The sequence below is a fragment of the Aptenodytes patagonicus genome, chromosome 17 (assembly GCF_965638725.1).
Source record: "Aptenodytes patagonicus chromosome 17, bAptPat1.pri.cur, whole genome shotgun sequence".
NCBI classification, from domain to species: Eukaryota; Metazoa; Chordata; class Aves; order Sphenisciformes; family Spheniscidae; genus Aptenodytes; species Aptenodytes patagonicus.
Genome location: NC_134965.1, coordinates 10,847,637 through 10,872,454, shown reverse-complemented (window position 1 = coordinate 10,872,454; position 24,818 = coordinate 10,847,637). Strand labels below are relative to the sequence as shown.

Below are 24,818 nucleotides of genomic sequence, written 5' to 3'. Positions count from 1 at the left end.
ATGAAAAACAGCTTTCTATGTCTGTGCCTTAAAAAAAAAAAAAAAAAACCCAAAACCACAAACAAAAAAACCACCCAGCCCTGCAGATCTCAAGTATACGGAGCAAGCAATAATTTGCAACCATCAGCATAACATTGCATTTATTCTTTACTAAAAAGAACCAAACCTGAATTTTAATATAACAGACAACTTGATCATCCTTCAGGAAACAAGCAAAATTCACCTACCTCAAGCTCTTCCTGACTTCCAGCTCAGGTTTTAATAATTCTAATATTTTGATTTTTAAGTGACAATTCTACATTTTCAATATCAAACTCACAGGGCATATAATTCTCTAACCAGACAATTATCTTCCCTGTAATCACTTGCTCAATATTTCCCCCAGGAATCTTCATCCTAGTTATACACGGAAATTTTATTACTTTTTTCATTAGTCTTTATTGTGACTTAATGGCTGCGGTTATGAAGTTGTCAAGAACCAAAGCAATTACTAAAAAGCTTCAAAGAGGTGAAATGTGCAAGTGAACATAAAGCATGTTTGGGAACAACCCCAAATAGGAAGAACAAACTGCAAAATACAATTGAGATAAATGAACTAGCTATGACTAAAAAGACAAGCTCCACACCCACCTGTCCCTGCCAAAAAGGAATCCACTTGAGAATATTTTCAGGGAACACACAGACAAAAAAAAAAAATCCTGCCTCCCCTAATGAAAAAGTTAATCCACTCTTACTGAATCTTTCCTAAGCAGAATATAAAAAGTGATACCATTCCAATTGCACAGAGCACCTCACTAAAGACTTAACAGTCTGAACGTGACATTTACGAACAACAGGAATTTAAGGATAACAGCAACACAGTTTTGGTATTTTTAAAAAAAAAAATACCAAATTATTCAATCCATTTGTATTTTTTCCTCCTACCTATTCTTTGGGTTTTGGTAGTAGTGGCTCATCCTGGGGATAAAGCTTTCCTTGGTTCTATTAGACCTAACCATAATGCATATCAAAGGTTTAACATCTTGTGTGTGGAGAGCGGAAGATTTAGTTATTACAAGAGGATTTGCCAATTTTCTGTAACATGAATACTTAGCATTTATGTGACGCTTTTAATCTTCAAAGAGCTTACTTCTCACAGTTACCGTCCTCAAAAAGAATGCCATTAAGTATTATTAGCCTGTTTTATCCATCTGTAAAGCATCTCCATCAGGGCACACACTGTCACATTGCTATTTGGATTATGTTTGCTTCAAGCAAAGCTAATCAGTACAGGTTCTGTGACAACCCTCCCCATAAGACTAGCGTGGATAAGAATTGCTACATAATAGCCCCAACAGGGAAATAATCCTCCCACCATCTGAGCACTTAAATCTTATTGGCTATATTTTATAACCTCAGGAATTAAAGGAGCCTAGTGTTATACGCTTACCAGTCCAAACCTGTAAGCCACAGAAGAAACCTGAAAATTCAGAAACCTCTGCAGATCATTAAAGTAACTTTTACCATACACACAACTGCAAATCTAAGTGCAATAGACTGCAATATTAGGGACAGAAGTATTTACTGTTATCAATTCAAGAACTGGTAAACTCATTCTCAGTGACTGAACAAAGCGATTTCTAACCCTGATTAATCACAGGATGCCACCTTTCCTGGCCACAGGCCCCTGTCAGAGCACTTATCGCTTCTTCCAAGATGAGGTGCTGTTACTGCTCTAGATGCTCTGAATAAATTATTGCTGACCCTGGAGAAGAGAAAACACACTCAGCTAGCTGACCAGCACAGCCAGGCATGGAAACAGTGCAGAAAAGTAAAAGGGAAGGAGGCAGAGGTACAAGTTTTAACTGGTTTTAAACACAGAGCATAAGCCATCTTGCAGCAACAGCAACAGGAACCCTGAACTACCCTCCAAAAGACAGAAGCATGGACAAAAAATGAATCGGGAGTTAGGGAAGCCCTAGAAGTAAGCAACCCTGTCTGGGATGACTATGCTCAGGTAAAGGTAGGCATCGCTCCTTGCCCAGTTTGTAACCTCTTCATCCCTCATTTTTTTTCCTTTCCCACCACTATTTTCTTCTGATGCTTCTTCATAGTTCACACAGTTTGTACATGATTTCCTAGGTTGATGGTTTTAGCTCTCAATCTTTTCAGTATTTGGAATGGTTATTTAGTCCAATTTAGATTAGAAACAAAACTCTGCTCTTCTGCGCTGTCCCTTCATCAGTTTTCCTGGCAAATACACTGAAGTTTTGTATTGTCATAGATGAGCAGAACAGCTTCTGCCACAATTTGGAAAAGCTGCTTCTACTTTTTTACCACCATGAAAATCATCTAGACATTTATGCTTGTTAAGATACACAAAATTACATTATAGAACTCATTTCCAAAAAATAAACAGCCTATTAAAATGAAAAGCAAAGACAAAAGCCAACTATGTGAATGCAAACACCACATGAGGACTTTGCTACAAAATAAATTGTAACATAACAAATATTTCACATCCTCTCTTCCAACAGTGACAAAGATACTAAATGCAGCTATACTATGAATTGTTCTTTAATTAAGAAAACATAGTCTAAGCCTGAAAGTTAAACATAATCTGCAACTTCTGCACAGGAAGGCAGTGTTTCCTACAGCCTTTAGTGAGGACAAAAGGAAAGGAGTTCTCATTTGCAATTGCTGGTACAGTTTTGATCAAATTTGGGGCCAGTCTTGTTCAGTATCTTTATCAGTGATCTGGACGAGGGGATTGAGTGCACCCTCAGTAAGTCTGCAGACGACACCAAGTTGGGTGGGAGTGTTGATCTGCTCGAGGGTAGGAAGGCTCTGCAGAGGGACCTGGACAGGCTGGATCGATGGGCCCAGGCCAACTGTATGAGGTTCAACAAGGCCAAGTGCCAGGTCCTGCACTTCGGCCACAACAACCCCATGCAGCGCTACAGGCTTGGGGAAGAGTGGCTGGAAAGCTGCCTGGCGGAAAAGGACCTGGGGGTGCTGGTCGACAGCCAGCCGAACATGAGCCGGCAGTGTGCCCAGGCGGCCAAGAAGGCCAATGGCATCCTGGCCTGTATCAGAAATAGTGTGGCCAGCAGGAGCAGGGAAGTGATCGTGCCCCTGTACTCGGCACTGGTGAGGCCGCACCTCAACTACTGTGTTCAGTTTTGGGCCCCTCACTACAAGAAGGACGTTGAGGTGCTGGAGCGTGTCCAGAGAAGGGCAACGAGGCTGGTGAGGGGTCTGGAGAACAAGTCTGATGAGGAGCGGCTGAGGGAACTGGGGTTGTTCAGCCTGGAGAAGAGGAGGCTGAGGGGAGACCTCATCGCTCTCTGCAACTACCTGACAGGAGGTTGTAGCGAGGGGGGGGTCGGTCTCTTCTCCCAGGTAACAAGTGATAGGACGAGAGGAAATGGCCTCAAGTTGCGCCAGGGGAGGTTTACATTGGACATGAGGAAAAATTTCTTTACTGAAAGAGCGGTTAAACCTTGGAACAGGCTGCCCAGGGAAGGGGTTGAGTCACCATCCCTGGAAGTATTTAAAAGACGTGTAGATGAGGCGCTTAGGGACATGGTTTAGTGGGCATGGTGGTGTTGGGTCGACAGTTGGACTCGATGATCTTAGAGCTCTTTTCCAACCTTAATGATTCTATGATTCTGTAAGTATTTACTCAAGTGTTAGTCTCTGGCAGCTAACAGAGCCAACTCTAGTTAAGCATAGCACTTAAATACTATGACAAGTAAAGAATAATAAAAGATTCATGTAATACTAATACACTGCTAAATCTTAATTTCTAAAGTTAGAAGAAAAATATTACTCACTTAGAAGTCAAGTGTTTTGGCACAAACACATTACACACATGTATGTATACATACAGCTGATGGACAATAAAAGGCTCTGTATTTTGGGCCTACCTATTCTCAGCTCTTGGGAATACATCTGTCTAAAATATAATCTCAAACTCAGATGCAAAGTGGACTATTTTAGTGTCAGGTCACAAATTTACATCTTCTGTTACACTGTTATAAACACACAATAACAAGTTTGCTATGCAATCTGTGAATGGCTGAAAAATAAAAGCAGAATCACAAATAGAGACACTAGCCTATATAGTTAAGAAATAAAATAAAAACTAACATGTGGTTAGTTCTGGGACCCTATTACATGTTTGGTAGAACACCAAGAACTGAATCAGAGATGTTTTTTTGACAACAGCAAACAATTAGCGTCACTATTTCCAAACTCCATTTCCACTGCTGCATCTCCTGTTAAGAGAATGCTCCATAAACATCCGAGAACTAATATTTTGAAGAACTATCCTGAAAGATGCCATACTAGTTTTAAGTATATCTGTGCTCTGTTACAAAATTTATCTCTAAAAATATTAATCATTAGATGTATATTATTCCTAAGGTCCTACATTCAGAAGAATGAAACAGCGTATTTAGATACACCATGTAACAGCTGTATGGGAAACGACCTTCCAGTAACTTTACTGTCACTGACCAGTTTAGATTGATGTGATGACTCAAATTTCAGAGTTTCATATAAACACACTGTCCTTTGTTTCACAGAAAAGAAGTACAGAAACAAAAAAGGTATTAGAATGACTTAACACCAAAGAGCTACAACGCCCTGAGCAGCGTCAGCAGTTGGAATCTCTCCCTGAATCCCTGAAGAGACTTACAAGACATCCCCAAGGACACTGCCGTCTCTATTAGAAGATTACATTTACATAATAAATTATGAATGTTTTATATGAAGAGATATTTATCAAATATTTTATATTCTGCCTTTTAACCTCTATTCTTGTAATACTCTGGCTTCTGCAGATATTTAGCCAGTGTTCTATATTAGAATTAGTGTATATTATAGTTCCTTCCTGCTTTAACCCATCCACATTGCAATCTACTCGTTATTTAAGGAATAACATTAGTTCACACAAGGCATTTACACAACTATTCTTTAAGCAAGGTGATTAGAAGACAACACTAAATTGCAGGTAACAAAAAAGTGGGGAATTTGTTAGTGGCAAAAAGACCGATTATAATTCTTTAGGAAAAGAAAAATCATGTTGTTAGCTGCAAGATTGGAAAACAGGGACCAAAAAGTTCTTATATTACTTTTCCACTGATAACAACCTTCATTAGGACCCTCACAGAATACAGAGCAAGCTATACTGACTGCACAAACTGCTGTTGATGATTTTTCTTAAAGCAATGCTGCTTCAGCTATGTGAAGTGCAAATCCACTTTTCTAATTTTTAAACTAAAATCCAGGATTTAACTGTATCACATTGTTAGGGGAAACATGGTAAAAATCTTCTTTACAAGACTAGGAAATTTCCAGCGCAGAGTAAGATTTTGTTTCTGGATAACACCTAACAACTAGAAACATGGATTGAAGGAAGTGCTTCTTCAGCCCAAAATAGATTCATGGTGCCATATTCAAGTTCATTTTTAGAACTAATTTTATCTGCAAAACTGAAGTTCTTGTAATTACTATCCCAATACTTTCAGTTCTTTTTCTCTACATCCAGACTTATTAAATCCGGCACTTCCTGTTCTGCTTAGGTTTCCGAATTTCTTCCTCATTTTTTTCATTCAAGGTTTCAGAATTTTAAAAGAACAATTTTCTGAACTAGTGCAGTAAAACTGATCATTTAAAACAACTGTCAAAAAATCCAACCAAATCAGTCTTATGATCATTTGTAGAGTTCCACTGAGACAGCAGCATATACCTGTTACAAGTATTTCAGTTCATGACTTGCTGCCAAAGCAGCCTGCCACGGGACAAAACCTGAGCATTTCTGTTATCACTATAAATGACGATAAGGAATATCAATTCAAAACACAAAAGAAATGTAAGCATGCATTCTGTATTAAATACTTAACATGAAATCAAATTGTATGAGTGGATGACAACTGAAAGACCGGCTAACAAAAAGATAGATACAATGTGAATAAAAAACACAGCTTGTGAGGAAGAATTCAAAAGGGCTTGTAATAGGTTTCATTTTTAAAGGACAAAGAATACATTCCTATGCAGAATGCAATTATCTCTTATTTTGGCCAGGTGACATTGTCTCTCGTAACTTCTGGGTCCAATTCAGATTCTAAACTAAGCGAAACAGCTTCAAAGGATTTGGACGTGAAAAAAAAAAATCATCAAAATAAATGGTATACAAGACACTGAAAAGTATAGCTTCGTTTTCCCTTTGTAGTTGATGGTTAGAAGCATGTATGGCACTCTGATGACTGATGTGGCTGCCTCACTCTAGACCAGTTCTACACTGCCTTTTCTCTGCAGCTCGCGACATGCATCTGCAGAGAACCTGACCAGAAGAGAAGTCAAATCCCTTTTTAAGGTACAGAATGTCTCACTAACTGTTTAAAACCATTCTAAAAGTCAAAATTGAAGCCTATGGCAATGTGTAAAGCCAGACGACATTTCTGCCCATCTTCTCAGTTTGTCCAAAGTTACCCGTTACGAGTAAGGGGCTGTCCTGTTAGTTTCAACGGCATCCTTGTCCCAGAAACTCTCGATGGTTTGCAGTGCATTCCACCTTAATGCATTGGTGAACACATTAAACTATGCAGCTTATGAATACCATTCCAGAAGAGAGATCATTATTTTGCCCCAATAGACCACATGGTAAGCACAATGAGTTGTTAGCCTCATCAGCACATTTCCATGTGATAGGAGAGGCTTGTTATATGTTGTGAGGAGGATTTAAACACCCTAGACATCATGGCAAGTCACTTGATATGCCAAGTCACCCTACCTGTGATAGCTAATCACTTTAGTGGAAGTAATGATTCAGGTAAGTAACTATTTCAGTACTTTCACCATTTTTACATAAAGTAATGTATACTGACCTGTATAATGACCAGGGAAATAAACCCTGGTCATTACAAACTGCCTTGATTATCATTTGTCCAAACCTTTCTCAGGCATATCCTGTTTTGCTTCAAAACCAAATAAAGGCCTTGTTACAAATGTTAGTATATTTTTAAAAGAAAGTAATTTTGTTAAACTGTTAGATTATTTAACCAAGAAACACACATCTCTATCTCCTAGAGCTCAGCCGTATGTCAGTATTACCCTAAAATAACGAAGGCTTTTTTTTTATTGTCATTATGATGAATGACTTAATGGTCTACACAGAAAAATGCTGTGATTGATTATAACTTGCATCAGTTTTTAAACAGATTTGGTGAACCACTACAAAAACTATATGCAGACACATTTTGTTTCAAAGCAAGATCTGAACCCAGCTTACACCCATTAAGAATCAGAAATCCAGAAGAGCTTTTATACCAGTTTAATAAAACTGCAGTTAAAAGAGATGCATTCTTTCCAAACATGTCCCCACCTATAAGAAGGACTATGCCAACCCTGCTCAATTGTAAACACAAGCTTATAAAAAACCCACTTCTCAGAGGTGTCAAAATTCATTACGTAAAAAAGAAATGCTAAGTATTACACAGCTAAGCTGAAAACACTAAAGCTATACAGACACAGTCATCGCTAATAAAAGTAAGATGTCCCTGAAGAAATCACAAAAGAGAATGTGCATTAGGATTTTGCCACTCTTTAGGCAAGCAGGGTATTTTCATTCCAGTAAGTGCTAGCAGCAACATAGTATTCAAAGTTTTGTGAATTAGACCCTTTCAAACTCTTAGGCAGAATCTACATTAATGGATTTTTCTTCTACATTCATCTTTGCCCAAAGGCTTCATTGTCTCATTATGTAAATGACCTTTTCATATGAAAATTAAATGTTAAAGATGCTTTTGGTAGTTCTTCAATACTGCAAATATCACATGGACATTCACAGTAATTCAGACTAAGTATAACTTAAAGAAAAAGCAGCTGCTTCAAGCAAAATAACAAATTAAGAAATAACTTGTTTTTAAAATACTTAGAAATTGAAAGTCTTATTTAGAATTAACCTCCGCAACTTTCTTTCCTATACAGAAACTTAAACTAGGAAATCATCGGGTTTATTATGAACAATACCGAAGACTAGATTGTAAAATGCACTTCTGGAAACACGCATGCAGAACTTGAAGACCTGCATATACACCTTCAGCATGCTTTCTACCTCACTGGATGTTCCTTGTAGAATCCAGCTAGCAGTCAACACCCAACTGGAGCTCACCTAAAGAGAGGCTGGGCAGTTCAAATTAAACGCTGTGTGCTCCTGAGTAGCCTCCATTGAACACCAAGTCCCACATGTTACTCAAAATAATTCTGTAAGTTACCACCCAATAGTTTAGTACTGCTAGCCACCTAGGATGCAGTAACAAAGTGGATAGCAAACATGACACTCATTACAAAGGCAAAGACTTATCAGTCAAGGACAGGCAGAAAAACTCTCACGCTTCTACTCATTAAGAATACAACTTCACTTCATAGGTGTCCATAAGTACCTTACTCTGTAAGGTTCCATGGTGAGACACCAAACATTTCTCGGTGCGCTGCCAGTCCCTCACTCAGCAGCAGTAAAACAATACTGTAGCTCCCAACCCAAGGAGGAACATAGCACCCACCTGGCCCGGTAGGACTCAAGCAGATGCACAGCTCTCCACTGAGCAAATCTTTAAAATTAATAGGCTACTGGTAAATAACCCAGAAAGCCCTAAAAAACCCAACTGGATAGCTCTGGTTTACAACAGTCCTTGAAATAACTTAGTCAGTGGACAGAAACAATTCTGGTATTTGAAAATGCAACACTTGTTCTACCCCTCCTCCATTTCTTTTCTGTATGCTCACTGTATTTTTAATTTCTTCTTGGAGCAAAAAAGACCAGGATTATTTTAAAAATAATTAGTAGCTAAGTCATACAGATGCCATGATAAGAGCTCAAGGACATACAACTCATTAGACCTACCTAGCACTCCCCATACACCAAATTATTTAGAATGAATGTGTGAATTCACAACATAACAAAAAATATGCTCAATTTTCAAAAGGTATTCTGGCATTTTTAAAATGACAGACATTAGTAATATCTGTTTTTTTCAAATACAGAAAAATCAAACAGTCCTATCACAAAGCAGCAGTTGCACAATAATCTTAATTTATAGAATTTAATAGACATATCACGCCTCACCTAATCACATAACTTGCTAATGCTATGTTCTTTTTTATTCTCACAAAGCTTGTCATCCCTTCACAGGCCCATTTTTCAAATGCCATTTCATTTTTCTGAGTACTAAAGAACTGAATGCCTTACTTATTTTATGAAATGAGACAGTAAGCTGGCTTCCCTTTGAGCAAAAGAAAGGGGGTGAGGGTTGTTTTACTCATTTCTCCCATGATGCCAGCAGCCAGAAAGCCTGATACTGTTACAGGTCAAGTACACAGGACTCAAGTAGCCCCCTCTTTTTTTTTTTCCTTTCACATTTCATTAGAGATGCTTCACGTAATTTTGAAAAGCTTCCGAGTTTCTATTTTTGTCTTATTTTCTCTGTAGGACACTGTCAGGTAGATTTAGGACCCTGATGTTATATTTCATAAAAACAAGGCTTTACAAAATTCAAGATGAACAGAAATATTACATAGAATCTATCAGGTTGGAAAGTATCTCAGGAGGTCAACTAGTTCAACCTTGTGCTTGAAACTGGGTCAACACTGAACTCAGACCAGATTGCAGAGGGCTTTGTCCAGGCAGGTCTTGAAAACCTCTAAGGACAAAAGTTCAACAACTTTCTCTGGGCATGTATATTAAAAAATAAAAATAAAAGAAAGGCCTGCTGTTACAGGAGTAAAAACTAGAAGCTGATTAGAAAGAGCTGACCATGAAAGTAAGTGAATTCATTGATTAAAATACAAGAAATAAAGCAGAACAAGCAACAGTTATATGAGCTATGAGATATACAGGCATATAATCTATAAAACAAATAAATGTTTTGAGTACTCAATTTTAGTCTACATCAATATAAGAAAATATATTGCGTATACAATAGCTTGATAGTATACTTTTAGCTTGTATCAAGATGTTTAACACTCAAAATGAGGATCTGTTCAGCTTACCCTTTAACTTCCAGCCACCATGGCTGGAATGATATTATCTATTTACGCTCATTTGGCAGCTTTCCTGACCGCTTTGATTTGAATCTCTAGTAACATGCTGACAGGACAAAATGCATCTAATATTATGAGACTTATTATTTAGAGACACGATTCACCTGTTGAAGTGAGAAACCAGAGGACTCCCAACATTTACTGAATCATATTTCAAGGTTTTGAGAGCTTTTTGCTTTAAGATGTTCAACTGTTTCTTGTTTATGAAATGCCTACATTCTTAAATCTTCTTTTATCAGACTTACATCAGTGTGTGCACATCCAACATTTGAGCACTTACTCACCAAGTTACTGCCATGGTTGGTACAGCTGGACTTAGGAACCATCTAAGAATTACTAAAAACCTACTAAAAGGTATGCAATCAGCTCCCTCAGAACCACAGCACTCACAGAAGCCTAAGCAGAAGGCAAGGTTTTCCTCTAATTCGTAAGTTTTCAACTGGTATTTTGTAAAGAACTTCTAAAGACCACAAAAGGCATCTCAGGAACGGAAACTTACTGTTAGTTGACTTAAGTTCACTATACAAATGTTCCTCATTTCCAGTAGGAAATAACTTGAGCAGTTATAAGTAAGAGGTTGAAAACCACTGAGTACACTTCTCTAAACTTGGAACCTGAAGTAAAAGAAGAGAAAGTGGTCACTGCAACTTAGCAGATGAAGAATTACAGATAAGCAACCTCTCTTCTAATAGTAGCCTCTTTTTGTCAGTTCTCGGAAGTTTAAGTAGAATTCCCCAAGTCACTTGTGCATTGTAGTACATGTTCAGCAGAGACTACTACTGAGGTATCCTCCCAAAACAAGCATCAGAACTGAATGCCAAAGTTGTGAAATAATTACTGCTCTGTGAATTTGAGCGGCTACTTGCAGCTCTACAGATTTATAAACAGGAAGTGTGAAGCTATGCATTCATACCTGCTTTAATCATATGACAGAGCCCTAAAGCCATCAAATACTGGCTGACATAACAAGTCTCGCTGTATAATCTAGACTGTCTCAACAGTGGATCCTATTCATTCTGATAGCTAAAAAAAAAAAAAGAAATAAAGAAGGCTGAGAGAGATCTAGGCATTTTCATCACATGCAGCTGAAAACTCAAAGCTCCTTAAACGGAAGGACACAGGTTTATACCCCTAGAAAACAACATATCCTGAAGAACGTTCACCTACCTATGGTGTTCAAGCATTGTTTTTCAGATACGAGAGAAAAGAAAGAACAATTGCCTTCGTGGGATATAGAAAGAAGAGAATAAACCACTAAAATGGTTCCCTGATCATTTTTCCTAAAAACACGTCTAGGATTTAAAAAGTTAATTTCATAGTCTGGAGTAATAAAAATTAGTCTTCCATGGGCTCAAGGGCTGAGTCCATGGATTTTGTCACCAGGTTGAGATCAAGACAACCTCAAATAGATGATTATATATTTGCACAAGTTTTCCATCATCCTTTTCTCGGATTTATTACATCTGTACACTTGAGGATGTTAATGATCAGACACCAGATATATATGCCTTGATTTAAATAAAACAAACGTAGCTATTTTTCCAATTCAATCAAGACACAAAAGGTCATTAGCAAGATTTATCCTCTGCCCATCACATAACTTTAGTCATTATTGGAAAGCATACTAACCAACCTTTTTGTGGATTAAAGTGGGTTTTCACTGCTTTGACAGGCTTCTTGTCCTCCAATTGGTAGCATCTTTGAGATGCACAAACAGGAAAGAAAACTGTCTTCAAAAACTACTATTTCATGACCTCTCCAGAGGCAAATCCTGTGAAATTGATACACCTGCAAGTTTTGCCTCAGTATTTTTTATTGAGGCAAATTGGCATTTTAATTGCATGCACATTTTTGAAAGACAGCACTATTTTTGTTCTTTCTTTTTGCTCTTTTTCTCAGAGATCGTTGTGCACAAAACAAAACACAATGAAATGGATCTATCAGCAGCCACTCATTTCTCCAAACAGCACGCTCACTGACCACGCTGACGTTGGGGCAGTTCCCCCTTCTTCCATCCTAGCATACATGCAACAAAATTTTACCCTGCTTTAAGCTGAAAGAGAAAGGCCTGCCTTCCTCTCTGGCACAAATTTGACAGATCCATGATTATTCACTGACATTTCTTCTGTGTAAGTGGTTACCTGACTGAATATTTAGCATACATAAGCTGAAAATGGCCTGAGTTAGCATGACCTGCTCTAAGTAGCATTCACAGAAACTTTGACCATAGATTCTATAATCTCATAATTTTCAAGTACCTTCATAAAGGTACACTCAGTCTGCTATTATATTCTGAAAGTTACCTAAGCAGAGTACATTAACAGTCACTGGAAAATACAGTCCTTAGGGATCTGACATAAATTGGCCATCGATACCATGTAGCCATCTCTTTCCTGGAGAATCCTTATTAAAATATTCTATACACAACACAGCATAGCGCAGGAGCTGCTGTGCTGGAGCTAATACAATAGTAATAGAAAGTTCTTTCTTTTATACAGTTTTATTGGCCCAAAGACAGCCCTTTAAGGAATGGGGTGTCAAGGCTGCCAGCAGAACAAGTAAAAGATAAGGCAGACGTTAGAGCACTACCTCCTTGGCATAAGGCAAGGCCTAACACTGGGTAATTCCCAGAAAGAGCGAGCAGCCAGACAGCCTGATGAACAGAATGATAGTAGAAGAGTCAGAAATCAGAGGCGCACGTTGGAAAAGGCACCAAACCAAAAAGGGATACTGACTGAGCTAGGGGAGTCTCCCTGACTTGCAGCACCGCCCGAGGAAGAAAATTGCTGTTGGAGCTTAGGGCTAAGAAAAAAAGCCACAAACTCAAGAGTCACATTACCATGCCATCACAAACTTAGTTTGATAAAATAACCAATAATCTTATGCCCAGTTTGGAACGAAGCACTTCTTTTACTTCACCTGTAATGACCTGTCCATCAATTTCACTTCCTTAGAAAGAAGTCATCCTCAGAAGGAGGTCTACAGGGTCAGGAAGAGCTCTCACCACAAGTTCAGAACCCATACCTTTTCCAAGGCAACAGGCAAAGTAGTGCCTCTGGCTACTATAAATAAGATGACCATAACTTGGCAATATTCATAACAAGAGAAGAGAGGTCTAAAATAGCATCCCTTACTTTTCACTCCCAAACTACACAACCGGACACAGATTTTACAGGGCACGAGGGAAAAAGGGAGACTAACAAGACTCAGTGTGACCTGCACTGGTAGACACAACACAATTTCATCATGCCCATCCACATGGCCACGTCATCCACAGCGCAGTCAGCTGTCTGTGCCAACAACTAGGAAAGAAAAAAAAAATTGCAGTACTATCTCATGCTCAAGGGTGAAAAAATCCATTAACACTAGACTGCTCTCACATTTTCATCTCCTTGAATAGAAGTTACATTTTAGCTACAGTTATTTATACTGTGAGTGTTTAACCACAAAAACTCTCCTCACCTTCACAACCTTTGGTTACTCCCAAAATGGAATTGCAATAAATAAAATTGCGGCCATTCACAACTTAAAAGTCAACCTTATTTTCTGAAGCTTACAGAACCAGCAGCGCTCATTGCATTTTGCCAGATATTCTGAACAACTGAAATTAAAACTAGCATCTCAAAAATATGATCACAACATTCCGAATGATTACTACTTCTACACGTATAGTTAACCACTACTGATTACATACGAAGAATTCACAGTTGAAGAATTTGTACAGTATTACCTAATATAAAACTTTCTTGGCATTTAATGACCAGGACACAATGTTACAGAAGGTAGATCTAATTGAATATAGATATATTTGCTTTCTTTTTTTAATGTTTATGTTTATCCATTATCACTGTTTGCTGTTTGTGTGCACAGAAATGCCACAAGTACCAGCATGGTTCCATGCAAGTAAGAATGGCCTAACAAATAACGTTTTGATAACTAGCCTGTTTTATACATACAATGATTCACTGGTTAAGTAAACAACATAGTTATTCAGCAAAACATCAATTTATATTAGAGAGCCTAGAACAACCTTTCTGTTCTCCTACAGAAAAACAGTATTAAATGCCTCATACGGATAGAATAACATCAAAGAAAAATATTACATTCACTGTGCAAGAAATAATTTTAAATAACTTTAAAAAAAATCAATTTTTATGTCAAGTAAACTTTGAATTATGAAACATCCAGATCAACTTCCTAGATTTTGAAGAGGTATACGAGCTTAAATCTAACTTTAAAATTCAAAACATTTGTTTTTTCTTATTTATGAACTTTGGGATATACATCTTGACCAAATGAATGTATTTTCCACCAAAGAGCTTATTTCAAACACTTCCTGTTAATTCAACTTCACACCTCTACCAAGCTACATTTATGACTCCAGCTCCTCTAAAAATACATACACCAATGCTTTTAAAGACTTCCTATACTTTCACTAGAAGTGAAATTCTTCAAGGCTGTTATGTTTAAAATCTATAACAAAAGTGAGTTTGAATCGCATATCTGTTTCTTCTGCCCGACAGTATGTTGCTCCATTTCCTATTTGACATGGCATCCCTCAGAGGCTCCACCGTAAAAAAAAAAAAAAAAAAGGGAAATTTAAAAAATATTTAATAAAAATCCCATTTCACATTAATTTGTTTCTCCTTCAATTAACACTCGATGTTTCCTCCCAGTTTTCCCTCATCAATCATTACATGCTTCTCAGATGTAAGTAGAAATAAAAAGGGCAGCCATATATTGGTATGAGCTTATAAATTTTATGAATGCTTTAAATATCAAACAGGTGAACTGTTTTAACTGTCTGTACTACATCACACAAATCCACAACAGACCAACAATTACAAAAAACTATCCTCCCTGCATACCATTTACTGTTGCAAATTACTGTCCCTCTTTGTCCTTGGACTTGGGTATCAGTTCTAGAGCAAGATAGCTGACAGGGTGTAGCTTGCCTGTCGCCTTGGAGCCCTGCAGCTGCAAGCATTCAGCATTTAGCTTGTTTATGTTTTCCCTTCCTCTTTAAATTCTCCGGGAGGAATCTAGAAACGGACTAAAACAGCAACATATATAATAAACCATAAAAGCTACATCCATCTTTCAACCTAGAGATGCAGATGCGCGCTCGCTATCACGGGCAGCAGCAAGTAAACATGAGGAGCCAGCAGGTATGAGACAGCCGCGAGCTGACAGGCAGCGCGGCGAGAGGAGCAGCGCGGCAAGTCCTGTCACATCGCGATGGCAGGATTTCCCAACGCCGTCTTCCAGGGTAGCCAGGAGAGCCGGCAAGCGACGGGCGAAAGCAAGGCCGAGGGCTGCGAGACAGCGGGAGGGTCTGGCGGCATCAGCGCCCGCCGGGTTCCTCTGCCCCTCGCCGCCCTTCCTCCCCGCCTGGCTGCCGGCTGAGCGGCGGGAGCGGGACGGCACCGGCGACTGCTGCCAAGGCGCGGAGGCGGCTAGGAGGGGAGGTCCCCCCCGCGGCTGCTGCCCAGGCCCCATTATTAAGGTAGGGGAGATAAATAAATAAATAAAGGGGGGGTGGGGGGGGAGGAGAGGAAGGGGGCGGGGAAGGAGCCTGAGGGAGAGGAACGGCGCAAGTGCCTCCGCGCCGGGGTCTGTCATGGTGGTGCGAGGAGCCACCAGACGCCGCCTCGCCGCGCCGCACGCTGACAGGGGCAGAGCAGGGTCGTCCCCCCCCCGCGCCCCGCAGGCCCGCCGCGCCCCCCCCGCGGCTCGCTCCGCGCCCGCCCCCCCCCCCCCGCCCTCACCCCTTCGCAGGGCCTCGTCGTAGCTGAGGAAGCCGATGCGGGACTCCTTGGCGCCCATGATGCCCCTCAGTCCATGGCCTCCCCCGCCGGCCGGCTCGGCGCCGCGGAGCCCGGGCTGCGCCGCTAGCGACTCCGGAGCACAGGGCGCGGGCGGGGGGGGGCGGGGCGGGCCGGGGCGAGGAGGCGGCCGCGCGCCCTCCCCGCCGCCGCCTCCATGGCGGGTCACGTGAGCAGCCCGCCCGCCGCGCCGCCTCACGTGACGGGGAGGGCTTGCTGTGGCCCGGCACCGCCGCCCGCTCCTCCCCCCCCCCCCGCCTCTCCCTTGGCGCCTCCTAACGGGCGCCGCGCGCGCGCCGCCTCTCTGGCTGCCCTCCCGCCACGGGGGAGCGCCCCGCGTCACGTGGGGCGGCAACACCCGCCTCCCCTTCGCTGCCCGCCGAAGGCGCCGGCGCGCAGTTCGCGCCTTCCCTCAGCTGTTGCCGGGGAAGGGGGCGGCTGACGGGAGCGGCGCCGCCGGGGCCTGCCGCCCCCGCGGCGACCGCTGGCGCGGCCCGCTCGGGGCCCTTCCCTCGGGAGACCGAGGGGCTGCGAGGCTCGGAAGAGGCCGGCTAGGGCTGTGGAGCGGGGCCGGCGTCTAAGCCCTGCCTCAGGGCCATTACGCGCCCGGCCGTGCCACACGATACAAAGAGGAAGGGCCTGTGGGAAAGAGCTCTCCCCCCGGCACACACGCTTCAAAATTTGGCACTTGCGAAACTGTCACCACTCTCTGGAGGTGCGCACACATGCGCCGAGAGAGAGGTGCAGGGCCGCGGTGCAACGGGGCCCCCGGGGCAAAACGGCCTCCCCCCCTACAGCAGTGCGAGGGTCGCGGCCCTGGGTCCGCACCCTGTGCCCCAGCCCTTCAGCCTGCCTCATACCTCACAGGGGACCACGGCTCTCCTCAGAAAGCCCTCTGAGGAGAAGTACTGCAAGCACGGGGCGACAGGAGGAAGTTCCTGTTCCATTAAAATGCCTTTTCAGCGTCTGAAACAGAAACACGGGACCGAATTGTAAAAGGATCAAAAATACCTCTGTCCTTTGCTGTTCTTCAGCATGTTTGCTTTTAGTATTCAGTCCAATACTAATACAGAACGGGAGGATTTCCCAAATGGCTTTGTTACAACATTAAGCCTGGTAACATACCCTGGGTCACTCCCGAGCAGAAAATAAGGAGTTTGAAAGAAACCATTGACTTCCAAGGGCAGCTCGTTCCAAGGATCGTTCCTGCACAGAAACAAAGCCTGTGAAAACACCAGTTACAAGTTATTCCCTAAGTTACGGTTTGCATACTGAATGATCTTACCACATCAGAGCTGGAGAAAGGTCAAGCTGAAGTTACGTTCTCGCTGATGTAAGTTAACACGTAGGTATTTTTATAGCAAACATTCCAAACAAATTTCATATCTGATACACAAAGCCAGGAATGCCGCTTGCAGAGAAGCTAGCTTGAAGGCCAAATTTCTCTTCATGTAACACTACTCGAGTGCAAAGACACTACAAATGAATTAAGCTTCACAAAGCCCCCTTACATTTTTTTCTGCCATCATCTGAATTATTATCTTAGATTTGTGACAAAGAATATAATTATTACACTCAAGCATAAAATCTGCCATAAAGGACCTTTTGCCTCTCTGGAATATAGGCTATGGGGGTGAGGGGGGACCTTAAGTGCTTTTTAAAAATAAATTGTTGGGAACATACTTCACCCACCAGCCACTTGTTACATACTTATCTTTTAAAGAGGATATAAGCTCCCTTATATCCTCTTATTCCTATGCTACCTTTCCATATCTCTTCTCAATATAGTCCGTCACCCAAGCAGCTTTCAATTTAGATACAATATAAACTCTTTAAAATATTTGAGAGAATGAATTCAACAAACATGGCAACATGTCAATCAAAAGCATGAGTTGGCAACTTTAGAAACAGCTGGAGAAGTCGGTTTATCTTGTGATTAAATGAAGTATTCCAACCCCTAACAATGGCATTCCTTGTGCCATGCTCCGTTTGCGGTGGATCACTTTTTTTTTTTAAAGTATTAACTCGTAGCCGAGGAGACACGGTTTAATTCCTGACTGCACTGTGGTATTCCTGTGTGACCTTATGTCTAGTAATAATCTTTTAATGTTTTGGTTGCTCTTCTGAATTACAAAGATAACAATACATAGAGAGTCCCGGTTTTGCTTGGAACAAGCTGGACTGAGATACAGCCAGACCCAAACTGGCAGAGCAGTTACAGAAAGCAATTAGAGCAGGAAGCAACTACAATGGTGGTGTAAGACAGCTTCACACCAATTTCTTCTAGTTTTCACTCCGATTTCTCCATGACTGTTTATCCTTGCCTCACCTCCCTTAAGTCTCTTACTTTCAGTAATTTATATTATTAAACAGCAACAACAAAACCCCAAGTAACAAGGCACACCACAGAACTGACATTACACTCCCAGGCCTGTTTCATCTAGACATAGAGGAGTGAAGGAACCTGCCGGGACAACGATTCCCATCCATTGCAATTGCAACCACCACAGTTTAACTGCTGCCCTGCACCTACTCAGTTCCATGATGCAACATGGATGAATTACTGACATCCCTTTCTGTATATCTACAGAAACCCATTTATGTCTTTTCAGCTTTCAAAAAAACCTCAACAAATTAAGCTCTTCTAGCTAGTACTACTGAAGAAGTACATCATTCCACCAATTCTTAGCAGACTCCCTCTATGCCAGTTTCAGATCACTTTTTCAAGTATGGACAACCAGACTTTTATTCCATTTTCAGCTGAGGCCTCACCAGCACTTTGCAAAACTATTCCGTTTTTATCTGTCATGTCTTGACAGAACCTCTACTTGTAGCATAAACAGAGCCTGTTCTCAGGCAGCAGAGATTATTAGGCAGTATAGGGTTTTTAATGACAACTGGTTTACTTGCTAAATCATGAAAAAAAAGAATGTCTAGAATTGTAATTACAAGTCAGATCCTGCCACCATCCCAGCTTAAAGTATAGTCACAAAGAGCTGACTTGGTATTTGATGCAAATGAGGAAGCAGAAACCTCTAGTGAGGAGGTCCTTCCTCTAGAGGAAGGAAAATTGATTGGATTGATGGTTAATAATGATGGTTAACAATTTGTATTTTTAAAAATGCTTTTTCCAAAAATGGTTAAAAATATGTATTACATTACAGCTTGCTGCTTTGCACAGCTAGCTAAGTTGTTTAGACTTCTGCTGCATTTTTGTATGACATTTTAAAAAACCCAAACTAAAGCGACATCTCTTATGTCCCAGAAATACAAATGATGTCTAACAAGCAATAGAATTTTGTTTGAAGAGTGCTTTAAAATAATTTACTTGATCCATTGTATGCACCATGGCTTGCACCAAATTTAATAACAAAGATATTCTAGATTGGAAAATCAGACTGGAGGCTTACGATGGCCGTGTCTTTGTTCAGATTAAATTAAGCATGTTCTCAAAAGCATTGAAGCAGGAACCTAGAGATAAGACTTTGTGTGCTAATCATGGATTAGATCTGGCAGTAAGTTTTTAATGAAGCCTTATTGGGGAGCATAAGATTACAGATGTTGCTACTATTTAAGTGTTATGTCAAAGGTAAATCAAATTAAGATACAGTGAATTTAGATTTGTATTATATGAATTGAGCTCCTCTCTTCTGTGGAAAAGTGCTATATATGCAAATCTAACTGTAACTGGCCACGTGTCCTTTTGATTGCTGTGATTTATTTAATTATTTGCTAATCGCATATTAATTCATAAGCACTTAGCAAATATCTTTAACTGTCTTTGCATCATTGTCAAGTATCTGTGGAAAAACAGACATTGACTGCTGCACAGAAGCTGCAGGAGGCCTGCAGCAACGTTGCCTTCTTGGCAGAGCAGCTGTCAGTCACCAGGAGGGTGCTTGGCAGTCCACAAGGCTACCAGGAACGGGGAGAAAAAAGTCACATGGACTTCAGCTGAGGCTGAAGTGGGCATCTGCTAAGGAGAAGGTGTTTCGAGTTGCATTGAAAAGGCCTGAATTTGAAAGAGATAAGCCAAGGAATTGTGGAACTGCTGTAGTGAATCAAAAACAATTCTGAGAAGAGTGGTATCAGTCCCTAGGATTTCCTGATTTAAAATTCACTAAAAACAGGAACCAAAAATGCAAGTTCTAGGCCCTGCTCTATTATTTGCCTCTAAATCTCTGCCTCTCTTTCCCCAATATCTGTCTCCCCCCCATCCTGGAATATTATTAATTTTTTTAAGGATCAGTTGATTTTTTTCAAACAACTTCAAAAATATATAAATGTATTACGCTATTCTATGTAAATGCCGCACTCTATTCTCCAGAATAGTTGCAAATCTTTATGTTGAGGATGATATAAAAAAAAATACAAAACGTTGGGCTACTCTCTATTATTTGTACTTAATACGAGATTAGGAAGTAGGGCTGAAGGGGTTTTCAGCACAAAGATGAAAAAGCATCCAGAGAGCTAAAACTAAAGCTGAAACTGCCAGAAGTGTTGTATAGAAACTGATGGCCCAAAAGACAAAAAATACAAAATAGCATGAGGGAACAAGGAATTGATAGATTAATAGGAAAGCTCATGTCAAAGGCCTAGGTCAAATAGAGCAGAAGGGATCTCAAATTTGGTACTTCCACAGAATAGTAGCCCATAGCACCAAAGAGTCTCTGACTCTCCATATCTCATAAATATTTCCCTATAATTATTACTTAGTTGTAATTTTTTTTGGTAAAGTAACTTCATATTATTATTACAGATTATTTACAAAAAGCAGAATTCTGCTAAAACATGCTGTGGGTCATCTTTAGGAATTTGTATATTAGGAACACAGTAAGGGAGTTTTCTGGGTTTTTATTACTCCAGCAAGTGAACTTCTGGTCATCAAAATCAAATTTGTGACTAGGAAAATACGTGAGCATGTGAATGATCACACAATCATTTGGGGCTTAAATTTTTACATGTCAAAGGTTGGCATTTCAGTCTGTCCTCTATTTAAGAAACCGTTCCTTGTCTGTCCTGATCTGCTCCAAGCAACTGGAGGCAGGGAGGGGAAGTCCATCCCAGGCATTTAAACTTGATTTAAAAAAAAAAAAAAAAAAAATAAGGAAAAAACCTAAACCTGAACAAAACCACAGTCCCACACTAGGAGCACGTAGAAAACTTCATTTTCTCAAATGGTCACAGTGCAGAAATGTAAGAGTAGAATTTGTAACTGCGTTTGATGGATTCTGGCCAGACAAGTCCTACTCACTGCACTAGGATTTATTTTTTTTAAGACATTTATGTGCTTTTGAAATGTAGATCCCAAATCTCCAACACAGACACAGCTAACAGAACTATCTTCACCCCTCGGTCTGGAAGGAAGCTCAGTAAAGGACTGTAAGAGCCGATTGTCATCTGTAATTTGCATTTATGGCCACCAGTGAGGATTTGAGACACACTGTACTAGGCACTGTACAAACATGAGACAACTTTTACCCCTTGCTGCTTCACAGACAGTCCTGAATGGAGTGCAGCAGAGCACGTCTTCAAATATTTGAAAGGAGCAGAAGGTGGGAGAGATATCAAGGTGCAGTAAGAGTATTCGTTCACCGTAGGCCTGCAGTGTTCATAGCTAAATGGCTTCATATCTTTCTAATTATAATGAACTGATGAATGGGAAAAATACCTTGAATCATTATCTGCCAATCTAATTCTGATGTTATCAGAGGGAGAAGGGAAAATACAAAAGGCTTCCTCTAAGACCAACAGAACTACATATGCAAATTGCAACTTTTATCACATCCCACATTTTCTAGGAAACAAATGGTTTAGAATAGTAGTCAGAGGGTGACATTTGCTACAGATTTATATGAACCAGGGGGGGGAAAACCAAACCAAACCAAAAAACAGATTCTTACCAGGACCCTCCTATGTCACACATCATGTAAGCTGTACTCCCACACTATTGCCAGCATGAACTTTGTAGCAGAACACTGCAGGGGAAAAGGCCATCACTTTTATGATCAAAGCTGAATTTAAAAAAAAAAAAAGAAAGCAGATGTAATACTTACAGAATTCAGTTTTAATAAGCTCACTGTAACCAGCAGCAGCAGATAAGAAAATGAAGTCTTAACATTATCTTCTTTCTCAGGGAGCCCCACCCTATTTTTAATAAATTGTGTGTTTATTTTTTAGTCACAAATACTCAAACAGGATTTCTGCAAACTAGTAATCATCCCCCTTGTTGAAGGGACACGTTAATGAATGCAGTGCGCACCAGGGTTGCAGTGTGGTGTAGCTGGGGGACTCTCAGAGTGAGATGACTTGGATTTTTTCCCCCCTTATTTTCAGTACAAGGGCACTTTTGTTTTTACACCTGCCCTATAGATCCCCACTTCCCAGCACTCTCATGACTTGTTCAAGCAGTTACCCTTCCCCACCCACCCTGACACTGCTGCCCCTGCCGTAACAGCCAGGCCCTTTACCCCTGGGCTGGCAATCGGCCCCTGCTACTTTCCGGCAGCAGCAGACGCTTCGTACCTTCCTCTTTCCTGACGAGTCGATACCGTATAAGCAGGGTAGGGAGGCAGGAGAGAACAGTGTGTCCCTCTGCCCCAAAGGGCTGAGCTCTAGTGACAGTACAGCGTGGTGGTGACAACTACTGCCACGCAGGCAATAGTGACAGGAGACCTGCTATGCACACCCACATGCGGCAGCCACCCTGTATATCAGGTTGTAGCAGACACAGGAAGAGGGGTTTGGACAGCAGTTCCCAGTCCTCTACAGGAAAAGACAGCAAGGGAAGTGGAAGCACCCCACAGGCCTCATTTGGGCTGTGGGCTACCTCTGTTTAATTTTGCCACCCCTTTGTAAGAGAATTAATTAATATTTTTGCTGAGCCACTTCCCTCTGGATGTTCTTCTTCAGGGAGTTCATGGCAGGTTTAAAGCCACTCAGAATTGCTGCTCATATTACTACTCAATACATAATTTCAGCTCATGTTATTAATAGTGTTATCTACACAACCTAAGAAAATTAGGTACATCACACACATTCTTAGCTATGTTAAGATATGTGGGTGAGTGATCCCCTACTTTTACTGCAGTTGCCTTTGAAACACACAGAAGAAAACACCATAAGGCACCCTCCACTCTTGATGTTCTCTTAAGTAAAGCTTCCCTGTGCGTGGCAGGGTGAAACAATCACACTTGAGGCCCACAAAGAAGAGTAAAAAACCTTTTTTTCCTGGCAGACTTTGCTGACGTTCCTCCAACCCAGAAGAAACAAGGTGCCGCAACTAGTGAAAGTCACAAGGTAAGTGTAATGCATTAGAAATTTTTATAAATATCACACCCTTCCTGATTTTCCATCAACCTGTTTGATTATGCCATATACGGGGAAAAGTGTGATAGAATTAATCAGCCTGCTGGAGTGAATGCTAAAAGAACAGATGAGCTTTGGCAAGGCTGTTGCTAGCGTTGAAAAAGAAAAACTGTGACAAAAAAAAAAAGCAGACCTAAATCCAGAAGCATGTCATTCAGAAAGTGAGACATGCTATGATTTATCAGCGTAACAAAAATTGATGGGAACATAGATCTCCCATTTCAAAGTGTTGTCTCTGTGTAGATTAAGAGTAGTATCTGTCATCAGGAAACAATGGGAAAAGAAATATGTTTGATAAAAGCAATTCTGTACTCTCTTGTAGACAGAAAACCACTTTGTCATTGGAATGGAAGTACAGGTTTCTCTGCAGTTCCATCCTCAGCAGCAAAAAAAAAGTGTTGTGGCAGGAGGAAGCGCAAATTCTTAATAACAGAAGATCAGATGAAAGGAGTGGCTTTGCAAGAAGTGACTAATGTTTACTCTGTTTCAGAAAAGTCCAAATTGCGTTGTAGAAAGAGGATGCTTGCATCGCCTCCAGAGTGCAACAGCAAACCCAGTGCACAGCAGGCAGCGGCTTACCACTGTGGCACAACAGGGCAACTTTCCCTTTCAAAGAAAGAGCTTCTTTCTTCTCAGCTCAACAGCTGCTGCACACAGGGTCTCCAACATCCTAGCAGTTTGATTGTTGTATATAGAAAAAGCAATACCAAAGCATAAAACATGTAACAACTTCATGAATGTTTTGCCAGCAGCTGATATAAGGGAAAGCGCATCTCAAAACAGCAGGACAGTGGAGTAGAAGAAAAAACACGGAGCCAGTACCGTCATGTCATTTGGCACATCCTTGCACTTCCCTTAATTCCATTTCAGATCTTGGAAGCGAAGGCCAAAGCATCTTATTTGCTAATTAAGGTTTCACATGATTCAAACACTGAATAAACAAAGGACATCCCCAAATAGAGAAACCTGCCAGCCTTCATGACCTTGCCAACAGACTGATGTCTCAGTTCAGTGCTTTCACAACACAGATAGTAAAAGAACTCTGGACAACTGCATATACAAATGTGTATGCACGCACACACATTTTTATGCTGGTATGCACACACTACCACTGATCGTGATCCAAAAGTTACACCTCCCTGTTTGAGTTAAGGACACTCCAGACACCCTACAGACAGGGATAAAAAAAAGACATTAAAATAACAGACCTCTATTTTGTGGTGCGAAACAGCTAATGATAGTAATTAAGGATTTTAAAGTTCCTTACCAAGTGGCATTATCTAAGATAGTATCATGCCTGTAATCTGTCCAGAGTCAATGAAGAACTGCTGATCAAGCCAACAAAGCAACAAAAAGAGTCCGACGGCTTGCCATCTGCTCAAACCACTACATCACACCTCATTCCCCTAAATACAGCAATAAGCCACAACAGGATGCAGATGACCAGATTGTTTAGCTGTCATTTCAACTGAACATGCAGTGGCTGTTGATGTGTTACAGTGGACTTTCAAAACCAAACATGACGTATCGCTGCTGGAC

General features: G+C 40.9%; 1 protein-coding gene across 4 annotated transcripts in view; it reads right to left on the bottom strand.

The window, feature by feature from the left end:
- USP32 (ubiquitin specific peptidase 32) overlaps window positions 1-15,977 on the bottom strand; it is an 83,469-nt gene extending 67,492 nt beyond the window's left edge. For 3 of the 4 annotated variants that reach the window (XM_076354886.1, XM_076354887.1, XM_076354889.1), the window contains exon 1: window positions 15,855-15,977. In XM_076354886.1, the coding sequence (XP_076211001.1) occupies window positions 15,855-15,912 (58 nt within the window). In that variant the 5' untranslated portion in view covers window positions 15,913-15,977. Of the gene's footprint in view, window positions 1-14,954; window positions 15,135-15,854 lie in introns of those variants that run through there. The other variant, XM_076354888.1, reaches the window with a different exon arrangement.
- Between the last annotated feature and the right edge of the window lie 8,841 nt (window positions 15,978-24,818).